At 40.4% G+C, this 17,989-nt stretch overlaps 1 protein-coding gene across 1 annotated transcript; it reads left to right on the top strand.

Annotated features, from left to right (window-relative positions):
• The first annotated feature begins 4,137 nt into the window (after positions 1–4,137).
• On the top strand, positions 4,138–17,263 carry LOC139721651 (protein-associating with the carboxyl-terminal domain of ezrin-like). Its single transcript, XM_071632981.1, has 11 exons — positions 4,138–4,326; positions 7,887–8,072; positions 8,572–8,688; positions 9,007–9,169; positions 9,858–9,963; positions 11,067–11,284; positions 12,189–12,391; positions 12,853–12,993; positions 13,298–13,622; positions 14,308–15,092; positions 16,727–17,263. Exons 1-11 carry the CDS (start codon positions 4,138–4,140, stop codon positions 16,778–16,780), a joined length of 2,487 nt encoding a protein of 828 aa, XP_071489082.1. The 3' UTR covers positions 16,781–17,263.
• Positions 17,264–17,989: the final 726 nt, after the last annotated feature.

Raw genomic sequence — 17,989 nt, 5'->3', positions numbered from 1 at the left:
CTTGATCTTACTTGGGAGCATTCCCTGTTACTGAAAACAAAAATCCACTGCTGCCGATATTTCACTTCATTTATTTCATTCTCATTTTTTTCTTCCAACAAAACATAACACAAAGTAAAGACATGGCCAGCGAGCAATGTTCGATCAAAATGGTTTTAAAGATGCACTTAAGAGCTAGAATTAACCAGAATCCCAGAGATTTCATAAACATTGGACCTAGAATATGTTTTTTTTTTTTAATTAAGGGTTCTATTGTTTTCATGAATCAATGATACAAGCAATGACCACATTTGTTGATTGGTTGTGGAGATAATGCATAGCTTAATAAGTGTTCAAAATAATTGACCTGCACACAAATCTTTGCTGAAATTTCCCTTTGAAACGCGAAATTTCGCATCAGCTTTGATTAAGGTGTTTTGGTAACCTTGCAATGCGAACTTGAATAGGAGAAAGAATCATTGTTGTGTTCACTGAACTATTAACCAAAAACGTTTTGTGGGGATATCTGCATGTGTGCGTGTGTGTGTGTGTGTGTGTAGGTAGGTATGTGTATGTGTCGAGATGTGTGTGGCGGGCCTGACATGCAAGGTAGCGTTTGTTGTGATTTCGATCAAGTTGAACTAAAGCTAAGTGGGGTGGCAGGCATTTCGCTGTAAGCTGGAATAAGGCGAATTTCACTGCCCACAACTATTTTGGAGCTTCAGCGCTGTTATTAATTTTCAAAACTTAATAATTTGCATTATCAAATAGAGAGTAAAACTTTGCTCACCTGAAGCGCAGCCTGGGAATGATAACCCATTAATTTGTATCGAAATCCTATCTATATTCGAAACTTTCATTATCGATTGGTTGATGTATACTTTCTGGTAGGATGCGGCATTTGAAAACAAATCCATATTCGGGCTGGATGAGCTTAAAGACAAAGTTCTATAATGTTCATGCCTCTTGCAAAATACACAAAAAGGAAAACATTATCTTTTTTTCTCTTTCTTTTTCTTTTTTGTTGGTTTTGTTGTAAAGAACGTGGGTGGCTGTCGCTGCCAGAATCCATAGAGATAATACAAATTTCCTTCCTGACGGATATAGGACCCTGAACAGCCGCTGAATGAATTTCGATTAGTTTGATACATGCAGGGTTAACAGGATGAACTTGCTTAATGGCACATGAAAGTTATAGTCATATTCCGAAAGAATACACGGTATACAGCGCTTACATGGGCGGCAGAACGGAAGGGGGTTGGGGGCTACAGCCCTCCTCCCATATTAACACATAGGCCTACCCACAGAGTTTTGGCTCTTCAAAAAAAAAATAGAGAAAAAGAAATCATAACAAAGCCCATAATATGCTGAGGGTTCGGTTTGGGGATAAGGAGACTACTAGAGTTTATGACACCAGGACAACAAATTAAACAAAAATAACAGAAGAATTCCTTTTAAAAAAAAACATCATTTTTCATTTGAATTACATATTCCATCTGTTTGTTACTCACATTATGTTAAGGGTATGTCATTCCCCATACTTTCTGAAAGAGGTGAGTCAAGTGCTCTTGGCATTAAGGTAGAAAAGTGAAAGTATGTTCAATTTTCTTTATCTTTTCTTTATATTGTTGTCCACACATGATGTCATAAACTGAAGTAATCTCCTTATCCAGTCATTACAACACCAAAATTTCAGAAATTCATAACTTTTGCATCGATTGTCCGATTTTCCTCAAACTTTCACTGATGTGTTCTGATAATGTTGCTGCTTTCACTCAATCTACGTTGCTCTTTGGGTTAAGTTGGTTTTAGCTGTACTTTGTTTTCGGTTGTCATGGACACGTGTTAAACATGGGACAAGCGTTTCCGGCTCACTTGAATTAATGTTGATGGACAATCAACGCTTCCCTGACGGCCTCAGGAATAACACTTTAATCTTCGAGAGAGATATAACAAAACGCCCAAATTGAAATAATGCTCGACACTGGTGATAAACATATGAAGACATGAATATAAGAACCACCCAAGTCCAATTTTTGGCCAAATTCAGTTTGACATGGGAAATTGTAGCTTATGCATGGACTCATCTTGTGTATGAATGATAAATCCTAATTACCCCCGGAAGTGCCTGAAATGAATGAGTTAAATCTTATATTAATGTAAGAATGAAGGACTTGGGTCATTCTAACATTCATATTATAGCGCCCTCTCTCATCCTTCTCTCGTCTCTATAGCAGAATATCATGTATATGAATCAAAGAACGACCCAAGTCCATATGAATCAAAGAACGACCCAAGTCCACCACACAAAATGGCCTCTCCACAATTAATGTAAATGTTAATTGTCATAATAATATATGTTCTAATTTAAATGTTGCCTTCCCATCACAGTTAAATAGAATATTATTGGACAAATAAAAAAGATATGAAGTTTTTATTAGTTCACTCGAAATGGTCTTCCATGGACTTGGGTCGTTCTTATATTCATATACTCATATGGATTTAATGCATTTATGGTTTAAAAAAAACACGCACACTTGATAAACAATATTGACCTGATAAGTAAAAGTTTGTATCATTACAAAGGGAAAACATCCTACTTTGACATTGTTCCCGCACTGTCGATATACATGCTGGCAGTGTATGGAGACGGTAAAAGCAGACCTTTCCTATGCATGACACCTGCAGCTCCCGTGGGTTCATGTACTTGATCACAATAATGAACAGGGCAGGTTAACACAGTCATGACAGTTGTTACCCGTGAAATCATTGCCAGAACAATTTTTGCGTGTCTTGTATACAAAGTTCTTTTTGTTCCTTGTTTGCTTGTTGTTTGATGATTGATTGGGTTTTTGTGTGTGTGTGAGTGTGTTTGTTTGTTTGTTTTTTGTTTGTGTGTTTGTTTAATCTTCTTTTGTAGTGAGCGAAAATGTACAGGCTTATGTTCTTGAACAAAATTGTTGTGTGCTTTGTCCTTCTTAGCGCAAATGTAAACATGGTTTCGTTAGAAGGCAGGGATGATGGCAGGACCCTGGCATGGGAAGGTCGTGGGAAACTGAGTACTTACAGAACCCCCCCCCCCCCCCCCTTGGTTGATATTGATAGGCCTACCATAATGTTGTTGTTGTTGTCAATCTAAAGAAAGAAAGGAGAGAGAAAATGGGGCCCTATTTTACAAATAATTTGCCCCATAGATCAAATACACGACACAAAATTGATAACAGCATTATTATCTATGACGATGCATGGCTGTATGATTCATGGTGGTTTTCGTATACTACTATGTACAATGTATTTTGTTTTGCTTGTCAGCCAATGAAACCCGGAAATGGGAAAAAAATTAACAATCGCACGGTAGTTTTTGTTTGTGTTTTTTTGCCCCCCACTCCTCCCGGACAGAATTTTCCTGGATCCGCCTCTGGCAGTGGGCACTGCCAATTATTTTACAAAATTATTTTTTTTAATAATACTTGATGCCAATTTTTGCATTCGTCTTTTTTGCTCGCATAGGTCCTTCTCAAGCAATAGAAACCACTCATGACTATGGTATCATGTCTCGTTATCCCCCTAGGTTTTTGTTGTTGTTGTTCTGTTGTACAACAATGAAATCTGTAAAATTGACGGTAGGCCTATACTCCGTTTTTATGTGAATTGTAATTTTTTATCTATTTTTGTATCATATGAAAATGAGTGGTTAGGGTATGTTAAAAATGAAGCTGTAGCCAAGAACAGTGGAATCAAAGCTCAAATTCAAGCTGAGAGAAATAATGAACGTTTTGTCCTTTTAATACAGGCCTACTCAATCGGTCAAAATGTCAGGTGACGTGTACTGGTATACGTTGTGACGTGTCTTCTTCTCGTGAGGGCGACATTTCAAAGGATTAGAGTCAAAATGGCGACGCCCACGTAAGGTTGTGACTGGAATGCACAGCGTGTAATCTTCCCAATTTCTAACGTACACGGTCTCAGTTGTGAAAGCATGATTTCTATTCCAGTTTATCAATGAATGTTTTTTCTTCTCAGAGACAAGTGCAGTTTTTAATTCCTTTTCAAGGAAATTAACAATACAAACCGCAGAACAAGTCCTTTCTGCGTTTCGAGTGTGTGCGTGGACGTCGGACGCCGCTTTTCCCACGTCCACACACGGCACGGTGAATCATGGGCGTTGAGAGTAGTGCACTCGCGGGCTGCACCCTCGAGGACCCGCTACCCGATACAGCCTCCACTCAGCACCAGGACTGGAAAATTCATCCAGCAAAACGTTCAGATGGATCTCGGGTTTCGGTTTTCGTTCACAAACACGACGAGGAAGGGAAACATGAGCAAATATACCAGCATGCTGCTAAGGTAAATCAATGTCTAAATGATGTGTAAAAACTGTATCCAGGAATAGAGAGTTCTCGCGTTACAAGGCCAAGGCCAGACTGCCTTGCCAAGCCAAGGCAAGGGGTCATGTTGACCGAAAGATCGGTCCGTATCTGGTCGTCGGGGAAATGTTCCGCGGAGACTGCATCTGGCTTCACGGATCCCCTCCTACCTCCTTATACGGAGGAGAGCGATAACGTCAACAAAAAAAATAAAAGACTCCTCTGCTTCAGACAGACAGATCTTTCTGTCTACGGCTAGACGGTCTAGGGCCTAACACAGGTTAGGGGTCATGTCGCTGAGGGTGACGTCTGGTCGGGCTAGAAGTAGAAACCGATCCGGTACACACTAAACACAGTGTATACTGTAGATCAACAAATAGACCCTTCACTGCAAGTAGGGTGGAACATCCTATTACTGGACGCTTTTCTTTGTGGCTTTGAATTCCGTACTCATAGAATGAAATTTCGGCTAAAAACAACACCACTTATTCACAGACTCATGGAAATTACGAATTCAGCCAACTTGCGTCATTTCTTCGTTCCAGTTTTTAGAAAATATGCTTCAAACATACCCCTCTAAAAATAGTGGTATTTTGCGCCGTGCAAAATTGCATTGTATTACCGGACGCTATTTTCGTAATCGAATAATCGAGGTCTTTCTCACCTAATCCTTGCACCAGAATCACAATTCATCCCACAAATCACCGTACACATTCTCACCGAGCGGATGACACACAAAAAAATCGGCAAACGAAGCTCAAATTTCGTATTTTACAGTAAAATGTCTGTCTTGACCATTTCGAACAGTTCACGCAATAAAACCTCGTGAGAAATCGACAACTGGTTAGAGTATACGTGCTTTGTCTATGGGAGCTGCACGCGCGGGTGATGAGTTGCGTGCCCCTTTAGCGCACAATTATTCCGCATCGTTCGCATTTGAGGACGATAGCTACAATTTTTCCGATATTGATCAGTGAACTTTTGGTTCTAATAGAATCTTCAGCATTTTTCCTGTATGTGAGTGGGATTTCATAGAATTTCAGTCGCGAAATGTGATTCAAACATGCATAAATATTAACTATAAACGAGGTGCGGGTCACTCAACTATAAATTTGAGGTAAAATGTGAATTTTTTCGTGTTTTTAGCTCACCTGAGCCAAAGGCTCAAGTGAGCTATTGCGATCGCCCTTCGTCCGGCGTCCGTCGTGCGTCGTGCGTCGTCTGTCGTCCGTCGTCCGTCGTCCGTCGTCCGTCGTCCGTCGTGCGTCGTGCGTCGTGCGTAAACTTTTTACATTTTCATCTTCTTCTTGAAAACCCCAAGACCGATTTTCATCAAACTTGGCAGGTAGCATCCCTAGGGGGTTAGGAACTCAATTTGTTAAAATGGGCACCATGCCCCACCCAGGGGGCCCCCAGGGGGGCCCAAACCCCCCAAAATTAAGGAATCTGTAAAAATCTTCTTCTCTAGAACCAGAAGTGATAGAGCTAAGTTAATACTATGAGTTAGTACATTGATGACTGTAGTTTCAAGTTTGTTCATGGCAAAATTAGGGGTGCCCCCATTGGGACCCAGGGGAGGGGGGTGGGGAGGGGTTCTAATGGGGCCTAAATTGTACATTTTCATCTTCTTCTTGAGAACCCCATTACCCATTTTCACCAAACTTGGCAGGTAGCATCCCTAGGGGGTTAGGAACTCAATTTGTTAAAATGGGCACCATGCCCCACCCAGGGGGCCCCCAGGGGGCCCAAACGCCCCAAACTTAAGGAATCTGTAAAAATCTTCTTCTCCAGAACCAGAAGTGATAGAGCTAAGTTAATACTATGAGTTTGTACATTGATAACTGTAGTTTCAAGTTTGTTCATGGCAGAATCAGGGGTGCCCCCCTTGGGACCCAGGGGAGGGGGGTGAGGAGGGGTCCTAATGGGGCCTAAATTGTACATTTTTATCTTCTTCTTGAGAACCCCATGACCCATTTTCACCAAACTTGGCAGGTAGCATCCCTAGGGAGTTAGGATTTCAATTTCTTAAAATGGGCACCATTCCCCACCCAGGGGGCCCCCAGGGGGGCCCCAAACCCCCAAAATGAAGGAATCTTTAAAAATCTTCTCTATAATCAGAAGTTATAGAGGTAAGATAATACTATGAGTGAGTACATTAATGACTGTATTTTCAAGTTTGTTCATAGGAGATCAAGGGGTGCCCCTCTTGGGGGCAGGGGGGGGGGGGGGGGGGGGTTGGTTGGGAAGGTCCAAATGGGGACCTGAATTGTACATTTTCATCTTCTTCCTGAAAACCTCATGATGTATTTTCATCAAACTTGGCAGGTAGCATCCCTAGGGGGTCAGGATCTCAATTTATAAAAATGGGCACCATGCCCCACCCAGAGGGCCCCAGGGGGCCCCAATCCCCCCCCCCCCCAAATTAAGGAATCTTAAAAAATTTGGGCCCTTATTGTACAGTTTCATCTTCTACTTGAGAATGCCTGGTCAAATTTTGGTAGAGCTGTGAATAATTTAGATTAGTGACTGCGTGAAAGGTGAACTTGCGATACTCAGGTGAGCGCTAGACCCGCGGGTCTCTTGTTACATTTTTATGTGGCGTTTTTTGCGATTTCGGTCCACACAAAGTTCTGTGAGGCTAATCTATGAAGTCTCGCGCGTACAGAATGTCATTAGTACGCAAAAATGTGCGTGTCCGGTAATACCATGGTGTCCGGTGACACCATGCTTGCCCCTACTAATGTAAACATACATGTACTACTTCATTGTCTTCAAATTTACTTGAGTGAGTTGAGTCGAACGTTAGCCAGTTCCAATGCAGTAGTTGTGCTTTGGATACTATGTTTAAAAATCAATCAAAAACAGAATTCTTAAATTTAATGAGTTAGAGGGTAATTGAAAGTGACCATTCCTCACATTGAAGGCTGTGTCACCGATTTCGACCTTGGAATCTACAGCATTGAATTAATGTACTTTCATATCCATGAAGATATTTCAAATTCCATGAACCAAATTACACCAAAATTACATTGTCAGTAGGCTCTATACTCAGTATTGAATTTGAAATAGCTTGATATTTCCAGACGCTTACATGAATTTGAACCAAATTGATTGTCTGAACTGTCAATATCGACACTGACTTTCAAGTCGTTGCTCAAAACAAACTTACTCTTCACAAAAGATCACGGTGTGTGGTGCCTGCATGATCTGAAACTGAAGTTAGCCATTTACTATTACCGATGCGCAACATATGTCTTTCAAGTAAAGTTTAAACAACACAGGAACTGAAAATCAATGGCGAGTTGAAAGACGCTGGTTGAGAAGTGTGTACCGGTATATTGTCTGTGTATGATCATGTGCATTCTACTTGCTGCATTTCTTACTTGATCTTGTCATATATCTCAGTCATTTGCCATTGATTTTTTGCTCCTGGTTACGTGACAAAATTCCAAACATCAGGTTGATGAGATGATGTTCAGGTGAAATCAAGATACAGTATATCGTCAAGTAAATTATCTCTTACTTCCCTTGCCTTCCCAGCAACTGAAGGTACTTCGCCACCCGACCATCCTGAAATTTTTTGCGTCGTGCAACAACGTGGACAGCACCTACTTGATCACTGAGCAAGTGAAGCCCCTGGAGCTGGTCATTGAGATGCTGAGTCCGGAAGAAATCTGCGCTGGCATCTACAATGTGGTGGAAGCCCTGAGCTTTCTGCATGACAGAGTAAGCAGCCAGTTTTGAGAAGTCTCACATGTGTCAGAGTTAGTAATATATGGAATGAAAGGGAGGCCCAGACAATATCCAGGCATCACACTATTGGCAATTGATTGTCCCAATTAATTTGTAAGGAAGCAAGATTATACCACTGTGTGTTCTTAGCTTAAGTTGAAATTCTTTTTGAAATGTTTTCATTTGTGTGTGTGTGTGTGTGTGTGTGTGTACACATCACTCAATTAAGTTTCACATTGCCTTTATTCCTTTCAAAGTTTGGATTATTAATATTGAGTGATCTATTCAGCATGTTTGAATACGTGCGGGTATTTACCTCTTAATCAGCATCGATATATTTTTTATCAGCACCAACTTTATTGTGTTATGTTTCCACAGTTGAAATATTTATAATTATAACTAATATGTAACTTATTTGTTTGACTTGAACTAGGTGTGAGATGATTATCAAAAGGTTGTGATGTCTTTTTGTTTACCTTTGTGATATATTCAGGGTGGAGTGTCACACAATAATGTGTGTCTGTCATCTATCTATGTGAGCAGCGGTGATGGAGGCTGGAGACTTGGGGGCATGGAGCATCTATGCAAATTTGAGGATGCCACTCTTCAGGTGAGCACCATGAATGACAGGAATTTCCTGTCAAAGGAGTGTGGGCATAGTGATCACATTAGGTCAGTGCCAGATTTTAACATTTTAGATGTGTTTTTATTTATTTATTTATTTATTTATTTATTTATTTATTCATTTATTTATTCATGTATCCATTCATTCATTCATTCATTCATTCATTCATTCATTCATTCATTCATTCATTCATTCATTCATTTATTTCTGTTTAGATATATTTAGGTTATCAGATGGTTTCCAGTGTTACCATTACTTATATTCGTTCACCTAAATACCATGGTTTATGTTCCATCTTTTCAGTTTCTGGTGCAGAGCAGACCGCTAAGGAATTCCCAAGCCATACCTCCTGAAGAGAAAGTTGAAGGAATCAAGACATCAGTCGGGCCTAGCATAGGTCATGCTCGGGATGCATATGGATTTGGGGTTTTGGCTCTCACTCTCTTGGAATATCTAGGTGACTTAGGTAAGCTTGTCTCCCTAGCCCATGTCCTTACAAACAATGTAATTTTTATGAACAAAACCTCAACATGCAAAGTCTGCCAGGAATTAAATCACAGAAATCAAAGCAACATATTATTAGAAATGCAAGCAGAATCAGGTATATAATTGTGAACAATTTGAAATCCTTGTTTTCAGATAACATTGAGTACGAAGTACCGGTAACTGTTGTGGCTTTGCTGCTATTAAAGACATTACTAGTTAAAAGGTCTCGCCGTATCATAAAATATTAAAAATATTATTCTGAGTTAAATGACTTTCTTTCTACAGTAAACTCTCATTATAATGAAGTCTTCGGGACCAACAGTTTTCTTTTGTTATATCCAGATTTCACTATAACCGAAGAAATAAACAGTTAAACGCATGGAGCAGATAATGAGGCAGCCTGAATTTTTACATCTTTGTAACTCAAATTTCGTTATAACTATGTTCATTATAACAGGAGTGCACTGTATTTGCATTCAGAAGTTTATTTGGTCAGTCTTAGCAATAGTGTGTTGTGTGCAATAGCCATGTATTGAACAGTAAATGAAGAAGGTACAATTGTAATCTTTAGTGAAAACAGTAAGATTACCAATATTCCATGCATATTATGGAAGGAAAGTGTCATACACATGTATATATTTGTTCATCCCCTCCCTCCTTCCATGTAGGGAGTATTTCTGAAGCTTTTTCCATCAAAATGGAGGAACAGTTCCTTAATCCTGACCCCAAACTGAGACCAAAGATGAGCACATTGCTGTCCGATGAGCTATTCAGGTGAGTTACTTATTAGCAAGGAGTAGAGCGGTAGGATTGTGTGTCACCTTGTAATGTGACCTTTGTTATCAACTGTATTTTCTGGTACAAAATGCAGTGTTGTTTAGTCCCATTCGACTGCAACATGTATTCTTTTTAGAATTTACACTTTACATTTTAAATCTCAATGTGGCTGGAAGGCATGTTCTTCATATTTTATACACTGCAGTTTCAGTTGCCCATGATAATTTGTTTTTCTTTCTTTCCTCACATTTAAGTTTGAAAACTGCTATTAGAAGTTTTTACCAGGAAAGTATATATTTATGTTAATTTCAGTGACCTTTGACCTTGACCCTTGATCCGTCTTTTTTAGGCAATTAATTATTTCTATCTTTCTTTCAAGGTGATGCACTTGTATTACCTCTGAACATTCCGAGCTGAAAACTGTGTGTGGAAGCTTTACATTTTTGACCTTATTAGTTTCCATGCCCATTCACTTATCTTCACTATCATTTTCATGTAAATAATTGTAAATTCATTTCTATCTTGTCAATTAAGTGATATCATGGCTGGACAGTTTTCATGAGGGTTTGGCGTAAACTGACCTTTGACCATGACTTTTGACTTTTGACTATGATCCTTTCAAGTAATGATATTTTCTACAATTATTTGTACACTTACCACATTATATTACCGCTGGACATTCCTACATGTACAACTAGTCATAGCAAAAATTGCTGTATTTAGCCAAAGTTTGACCTACATTGTACACCACTGTAATCTGATCAGCTTGTCGACACCTTGTGTAGGAAACCCGTGCCAGGTTGCGAGAAAATCAACTGAAGGGTGTTTTTCTAAATTGCAAGATCTTGGTCAAATTTACATACATCTATAAAAGCAACATACAGCCCAAATAGAAAATAACTCCAGCACAGATGCAAAACAACATTTGAGGGTTCAGTTGATACTGAAGATAGACAAAATTGACAAAATATGACTGTACAAAGTTGTAATGGGAGGGGGGATGGAAGAGGAAATAGGAACATGTCTGCCCATATAACTCTTTCCCATTTTGCTGTGAGTAATATTTAATGAAACCGTATTGCATGAATTTATTCCGTCAGAAACGATTTCCTTGACATCATGGGTTTCCTAAACAAACTTGTGCTGAAGAATGAGACAGAGAAGAACACCTTCTTCGAGGGGCTGGCCTCCCACCTCTACCGCCTCCCGTCCCAGTTGGTTGCCTCCAGACTCCTCACGCCGATCACCAACAGCTTTGTGATGGCCGAACCGGTAGCGGTCAGCATGGTCTTCCCCCATCTTCTGACCCCCCGCAGAGGTTGGCCTTAAGCATAGTGTGATCAACTCATTTGGCAGCATATAGCTAAATCTTCGCTGAATTACAGTTCACCGGTAGTCAATCATGGAACTTTGTAGCATAAGGCGCTCTGAAAAGAGTATGAAATACGCATGTCATTCTGGGGGTTCAGGGGTGTCCCTGTACGCAATGTAGTGCTAGGCGAGTGTTTGCACGTATTTGAGTTTGCAAATCGTGCATATATGACCTATGAGAGACTCTTATATGCTAATGTTAATAGTATAAAGCTGGTAATTTATTATTGAAACATAGCCCCTGATCTAATTTCTTGGGAGTCATCATTCTACTAATGAGAAGTTTAAAGTGATATTTCCAATGAAGCAATGTTGTAGTTTCTCATCTTTGGTGTGAGCTTGCACTTTTGTTATGTCAAAGTGATAAGTGTGTGTTGACTTCAGTTTCATACACCAATTTGGAGAAATGTGATAACTCAAAAAAAAAATAGAACAAAAACAGTATGATGTTATTCAAAGTGCATGCCACAGGCTTGAAGGGCTTTGATCTGTTTTTTGTTGATCTGAAATTTCATTCCTCCAAAGAGCAAGCTGTTTTCCAGTTATGTTCTTGTGTGGTGGGAGATGGGCACGCAGTGGTAGTTTTAGAAGCAAATATGAATTTCTTTCTCATTATTTTTACCTGTCTAAAAGGCTAAAAGGTCAGATTTTAGAAGAAATAGTCTATCTAAGTTCAAAATTTGTGTTGATAATCTTTAGAGAATTATTTTTAAACATAGTACAGCTGCCCATTTTTATTTGTAGGACTGTCAATGACAATACTTAGCAAGTATACGGGTATACAAGTTTTTTTCGTGCTATAATGGAAACTTATTTTGCCACATTGTTGACCATTCTCGCTCCCCTTTCAGATTCTAAGAAGAACCCAGAGTTTCTGGCGCACCGCATCAATCCCATCCTACCCCTGGATATGTTCCAGCGGCACATGATCCCAGTCCTGGCTCAGGTCTTTCAGTCCCGAGAGATGCATGTTCGTAGTCTCCTCCTCCAACACTTCTCCTCCTACGTCGATCTCTTCGATGAAGCCACTCTCAAGAATGTTGTTCTGCCACAGGTGCGTCCTCTCATCAGTCACAGTTTACTTCAGTTTTTCAAATCGCACTCTCTGATATTTCCCCCTCACAGTCCTGCCGTCTGAAGTTTCACATGGATCATTGTATCGAACAAAGAGGGGAAGTGTGTATGAGGCTGCACTCAGTGGAATGGTGCCAGTATTGCTAAAATACATATGGAAATTGCTTTTTTGTGTGCTTGGGGTTTTTTTTTACAGTATGTGGAAATATTCTGATGACAGCTCTGAAAGTCAAAGTGATTCGAAGGAATGGTCTTTCCATATTGACCTATATCAGTAGCATGGAAATGTGAAGTTATGACAGAAGGAAAACAAGAGGAATATTTTTTTCAAGTTACCTTTGATTAGACATACAAGTAGTGTACTGCAAATTTTACTTTTGTCTAAATGTTTGTCGCATTTTGAGAATGACCCACTTTCTCTCTTGTTGGTCATGCTTGCAGCTCCTGCTAGGTCTAAAGGATCACCACACCAACCTTGTTGCTGACAGCCTGCGAGCCCTAGCAGACTTGGTACACATCCTTGGCCCAGAGGTCGTTGTCGGGGGCAGCCGCATCAAGTATTTCGTGGAGGGTCGGCCAAAAGTAAATGTCACAATATTCAAAACATTTCCTTTGAACTGGTTTCTTGGGTACTGATAATATTTTTTTTTCAAACTTTTACCAACACAGTCTTTGTATACTCTATAACTTGTCAATTAATACCTAAACCTTTGGAAATAGAAATGGTATAAGATAATGGCATTATGGCTAAGTGGCCATGCATTTCAAGAATGAAATTGAATTATTCATATAAGTACATTCATATGCATGTATCTAAATATTGCTGGCTTGCAACAAATTTTATTTTAAAATTCCATTTGGCCTGCTCTTCTCTACATTCTAACAGTTTCCACATAAGGCGAGTAAGTCAAGTAAGCTGACCGCCATTCCACATCTGACTGCCGTGAGTGGGGTCATCGCCATCCCTGCCCTGGACCAGACTGCCTCCGGGTCAGACCCCTACGGTGAGGGAACAAACAGAGGGCCCGCCAAGCAGGACGTGGAGGAGGAGATTTCGGAGACGGGTGTGGCCGTCGCGGAGGATGCCATGGAGTTGGCAGCGAGGAAGGAGGAGAGAGAAAGGAGACGGGAGGAGATGAGGCTGAGGAACGAGCAGAGACGACTGGCCAGGGAGGAGAAGAGGAAGATGATGATGGCGGAGAAAGAGAACGGTGAGAAGGAAAATCTCTTTTGAAAATGAGACCTCTTTATCATAGAAATGTACTTGAGTATCATAGTGGTTATTGTGCATTCTTTTGCAACATATGTCTCTTTCCTGAAAAATGGGTACTGATAGCTTATTTTTTTAGAAAATGAGATTGTGATAAAGTATTGAAACAAGATGAAATGCAATTAAGTATTTCTTTGCAAATGCTGTCACAGTTTGATAAGTGCAAGAACTGTAGCATCTTATGAAGTTGCATGAAAAACCCTTTTTTCATCTTCAAAATGCTGTAGTCTCAGTAATATATCATCGCTGGGGCGACAAGACCTTGTATCTTCAAAATGTCAAATGTTCGGGAGAGCAAAAAAAAACATGGCAGCCAAAGCACTATTGCAAATGGGAGAGTCTGTCCTTCCAACATGCTGTGGTGGCTTCATTTAGGGGGTTAAACAGCTAGGACTTGGATAGGACATCACATATCTGATTATCTGACAATTAATCCAACAAAGTCATTTCCACAAAAATTTCAGATACGAGGTCTTGTTGCCCCAGCTACGATATGTTTATCTTTTTTACTTTCTGCTTTAGTTGATTTTGGTACATATTGAAGCATGATTGTAGCAATGTCAACTTGGGCTACAAAGGAGAATAATAGTAATACACTCATCTATTTTGTATTTGTATCTGTGCAGCCCCACTCTCACCTAGGAAGGAGAAGTTGAGTAGCCTAGCCCACAGACTGTCACCAGAGGGCAGCATTGACAATGGCTCATTCCCCATTGGTGAGGACACCTCGCCTGCAGAGCTCTCTCCCAAGGGTTATCACAAGGACACTGCAGCCAGGGATACGGGAGGCAACGGGGATGCCGACAGCCCAGCTGGATCCATCCCTGCTCTGGACAGCACGGAAACAGGCGATGACTGGTCCGATTGGGAAGATGCCGACCAACTGGAGTCTAGCCCACAGAAAAGCCCCCGGATCAGGACACATATAGCATTGCACAGGACAGATAGCCATTCAAAAGACCCCGGAGAAAGTGGTCAGAGTGACTGGGGTAGTGATTGGAGTCAGAGTGCATCAGAAACATCACCACAGAAGGCTTCCTCACCACTGGTTGGTGCAGGGAAGAAAACTTTGAGACTGAAAGGCCCACAGACACCATCCCATGAAAAACAGAAACCAGAAACAGCAAGTCAAAAGACAGGAAAAACTGGAGACTCTGTCAGGTCAACTGTATCCAAGCAGACCCAAGAATTTGGAAACCTGTATGAAATTCCAGATTTTAAAGTACGCACGAAGCCGGCTCCTGAAGATGATCTCTTTGCCGACATGGAACCCTCTTTCAGTTTTTCTTCCAAGAATCCGGGAGACAAAAGTAGAACTACCGGAGAGAAAACTGCCTTAGATGATGCTCCAACTGGAGAATCAGGGAAGAAGGAGACATTATCATTTGCAGTTGCAGAGACAGCAGAAGAGGTATGTTCACATCGGAAGGGTACTTCTGATGTTAAAGGGACCAAATCAGATTATGAATTCACAATGAAAAAGGTTATTGGGACGTCTTTCACCAACTTTGTGCTGTTCTCTGTTGAGCACTGCAGTATCCCTTTCTATCAATGCTGAAGTTTCTTATGAATGTGAACAATGTCTCTTACTTACTGTAAAAGTGGAAATTTTCGCGATGTTGAAATTTTCTCGCATTTCGAGTAACCCGAAACTAGCGCGAAAATAAAAGCACGCGAATATTTTTACCTCCCATATAATATTCCAGTATTTGATGTCTGGATTCCGCAGAATTAAAAATGCGCGAAACTCTTCTTACCCCGTCGAGCGCGAAAAATTTGTCGCGTGAAAATATCCACTTTTGCAGTAGATGACATGTCGACATTGCAAAGATATCATACTTTTGAATTTTGCATTATGAAGACATCTGTGCGACAGAAACAGTGCAAAGTATGCATGATTAAGTCAAGAGAGTTTTTCTGTGAAATTTACTAAAAGATAAAGCAAAGCATTTATAAATCCCATCATTTAATCCTGTTCAGCATTTCTGCTGTGTCTTGTGAAAAAGCAAGAAGACCAGTGATTGGATGTTCCTTGCTGGATGTGTTCACACAAGAAAGTAGTACATGTAGTTAAAAAACAATGCACTACCATTTCACACTGTATGTTGCAAAGCCTCAACCCACAAACTGGTTGTTACATGTAGGTAGAATATAAACATATCCATGCTTTCCTGCCATACTTTTTATAAGATGAACTGCTGCTCTAATTCATGTGGTTGCTAATGAAGGCTCCCACTCAAAGGAAACTCCTACATAAGCTATTATTTTGAAGTTAAAAAGGAAGACAGAGATAATGATTTTTATATGTGAACATGCAAACTGTTCAGACAACTAAGACTAACAAATTTTCTAACATCCATGATCTGTTGTATTCCAAGTTATCTGCATTCGCTCTTGTACATACTTGAAGTTTGTTGAATGATCAGTAATTTCAATGTGCAGAATGCTGAAAAGTTTTAAGGCACTTTATAACACTGTGTTGAACGAAACAAGATGAAAAAATTAGCAAATGAAACTATTTTGTATAATACTTTTTGTGGAAGCTAGTTTGCAACTTGCTGCTCTCTCAATGGCATTTTAACACTGATCAGGTAAAGTTTCCATGACATCAGTTTTCCTACCAGCCAACATCCGAGATAAATGACATGTTTCAACATCTTACATCTTATAGATATTCCAAAGTTGGAGACCATTAGGTTGCCACAGAAAAATCTCGCAGCAGGCTTCCTCCGTCCCTTTCTATACCCTTCTGTCCTCTCACAATGCTTCTCCTGGCATTAAAACTGTCTAGTCTTGGCTGATATCTTCCGGTCTCTCCTTCCTCTTGTTCTCTTTCCGTTCACTGTGCCTTCTAATATTGTTTTGGCAAGTCCCAGCTATAGTCAAATCTGCCTTGGCAGCCACCTGTCTTTAATGGCCACTCTTTTTTATCCCCGTCAGGTGGCCGCTATAGACAGGTTTGACTGGCTCTCACCATGAGCCCATACCGCTCCATTTTAGCATACCATGCTTAAAAACCTCTCCTCATGTTTTTTTTGTTACCAGGAGACTACCGGATGGGGCGATGATGACTGGAATCTAGACATGGATGACAGCTAGCATGCACCGCCCCCAACTGCCTTACCCCAACTACATTCCCCCTCCAACCTGTTTCTCGTGGATGATGTACCCCACAGAGAGTGGGAGAGATGACTTCCCGTTTCGATGGAGAATTTACCCCAAATGAGAGATAGTAAAATCAAAACCCTCATGATAAAATAAGTGCGAAGATTTTATGGTTACCAGGGTATGTTATTAGACCATTTCAATATCAATAAATTGTATAACAAAGGGTCCAATATAAATGCCATGGTCGCATGGCTATGACAGTGCTTACATAGTTTTCATCACTTGTTTGGGTCAAGAAGTGTGTGAAACGCTCTATGTCCCTGCGCCCTGATATATCACAAATGTGATTTTGGTTCACATAATACCTCAAACTGGACTAAGTTCATTATTTCACACAGATTCAGATAAATAGTGTCATTGAGCGTGTCATTTACACAGGAGATTGATGCACGCATCCCATTGCATTTGCATGACCACGAGAACTATGTAAATGTCATGAATCTTTAGAACGAGACGTTCATGTCATTGTATGTTTCAAAATACAGGGGAAACTCGGTATAACGAACACTGCTATAACGAGATATCGGTTATAACGAGGAAATTTTCTCGGTCCCAAATTTCCTTCCACACAAGTCTATGTAAAATGCTACTCTTATAGCGAGATCGGCTATAACGAAATAACTGCTATAACGAGATAAATTTTGTGACTTCCAAACAAAGAAAAACATAGTAAATCAAACCTGCTATAGCGAGGTAAAGCAAAATGCCTTCGGTAAAGCTTTACTTCGCCTGTGCTATCATCTTCCGAGATTGTAAAGCTTGATGCGCCAAAAACTGTCTTGTACACACATAATCATTTTCGTCAGTGCACTCCAGCTAGCACTGCATGTTGTACGTGTGAAGTGTGTGTGTGCACGCACACTGATACATGCAGAAAACGTGGTGGGACGGCCATATGTATACATGACATCATCATGACGTTTAGCAGGTGTGAGGCAATCTGATGCTGTGATTGGCCTTCTACTTAGGGAATTCCCCGTCTTCACACACACGCAGTCATAATGTACATACAGAATGTGTCACATACACACACAGCATTGTGCAGACCATATTCAAGCTTTCCACACAACACACACCCATACGATAACCACATACCAATCCACAGACGATCTTGATACAATCGCAAGCTATATAAATTCA

The sequence above is a fragment of the Diadema antillarum genome, unplaced genomic scaffold (genome assembly GCF_040938485.1).
Source record: "Diadema antillarum isolate AM-2024a unplaced genomic scaffold, OU_Dant_1.0 scf00000146, whole genome shotgun sequence".
In the NCBI taxonomy this organism is placed as follows: domain Eukaryota; kingdom Metazoa; phylum Echinodermata; class Echinoidea; order Diadematoida; family Diadematidae; genus Diadema; species Diadema antillarum.
This window is presented reverse-complemented; position numbering and strand designations above follow the sequence as displayed.

What these genes read in the sequence shown, in the direction of transcription:
- LOC139721651 (XM_071632981.1), top strand. Translation starts at nt 4,138, where the DNA reads ATGGGCGTTGAGAGTAGTGCACTCGCGGGCTGCACCCTCGAGGACCCG. An exon ending in TTGAGGATGCCACTCTTCAG is followed by an intron (nt 8,689 to 9,006) that starts GTGAGCACCATG and finishes CCATCTTTTCAG; the next exon opens with TTTCTGGTGCAGAGCAGACC. An exon ending in TTGCAGAGACAGCAGAAGAG is followed by an intron (nt 15,093 to 16,726) that starts GTATGTTCACAT and finishes TTTTGTTACCAG; the next exon opens with GAGACTACCGGATGGGGCGA.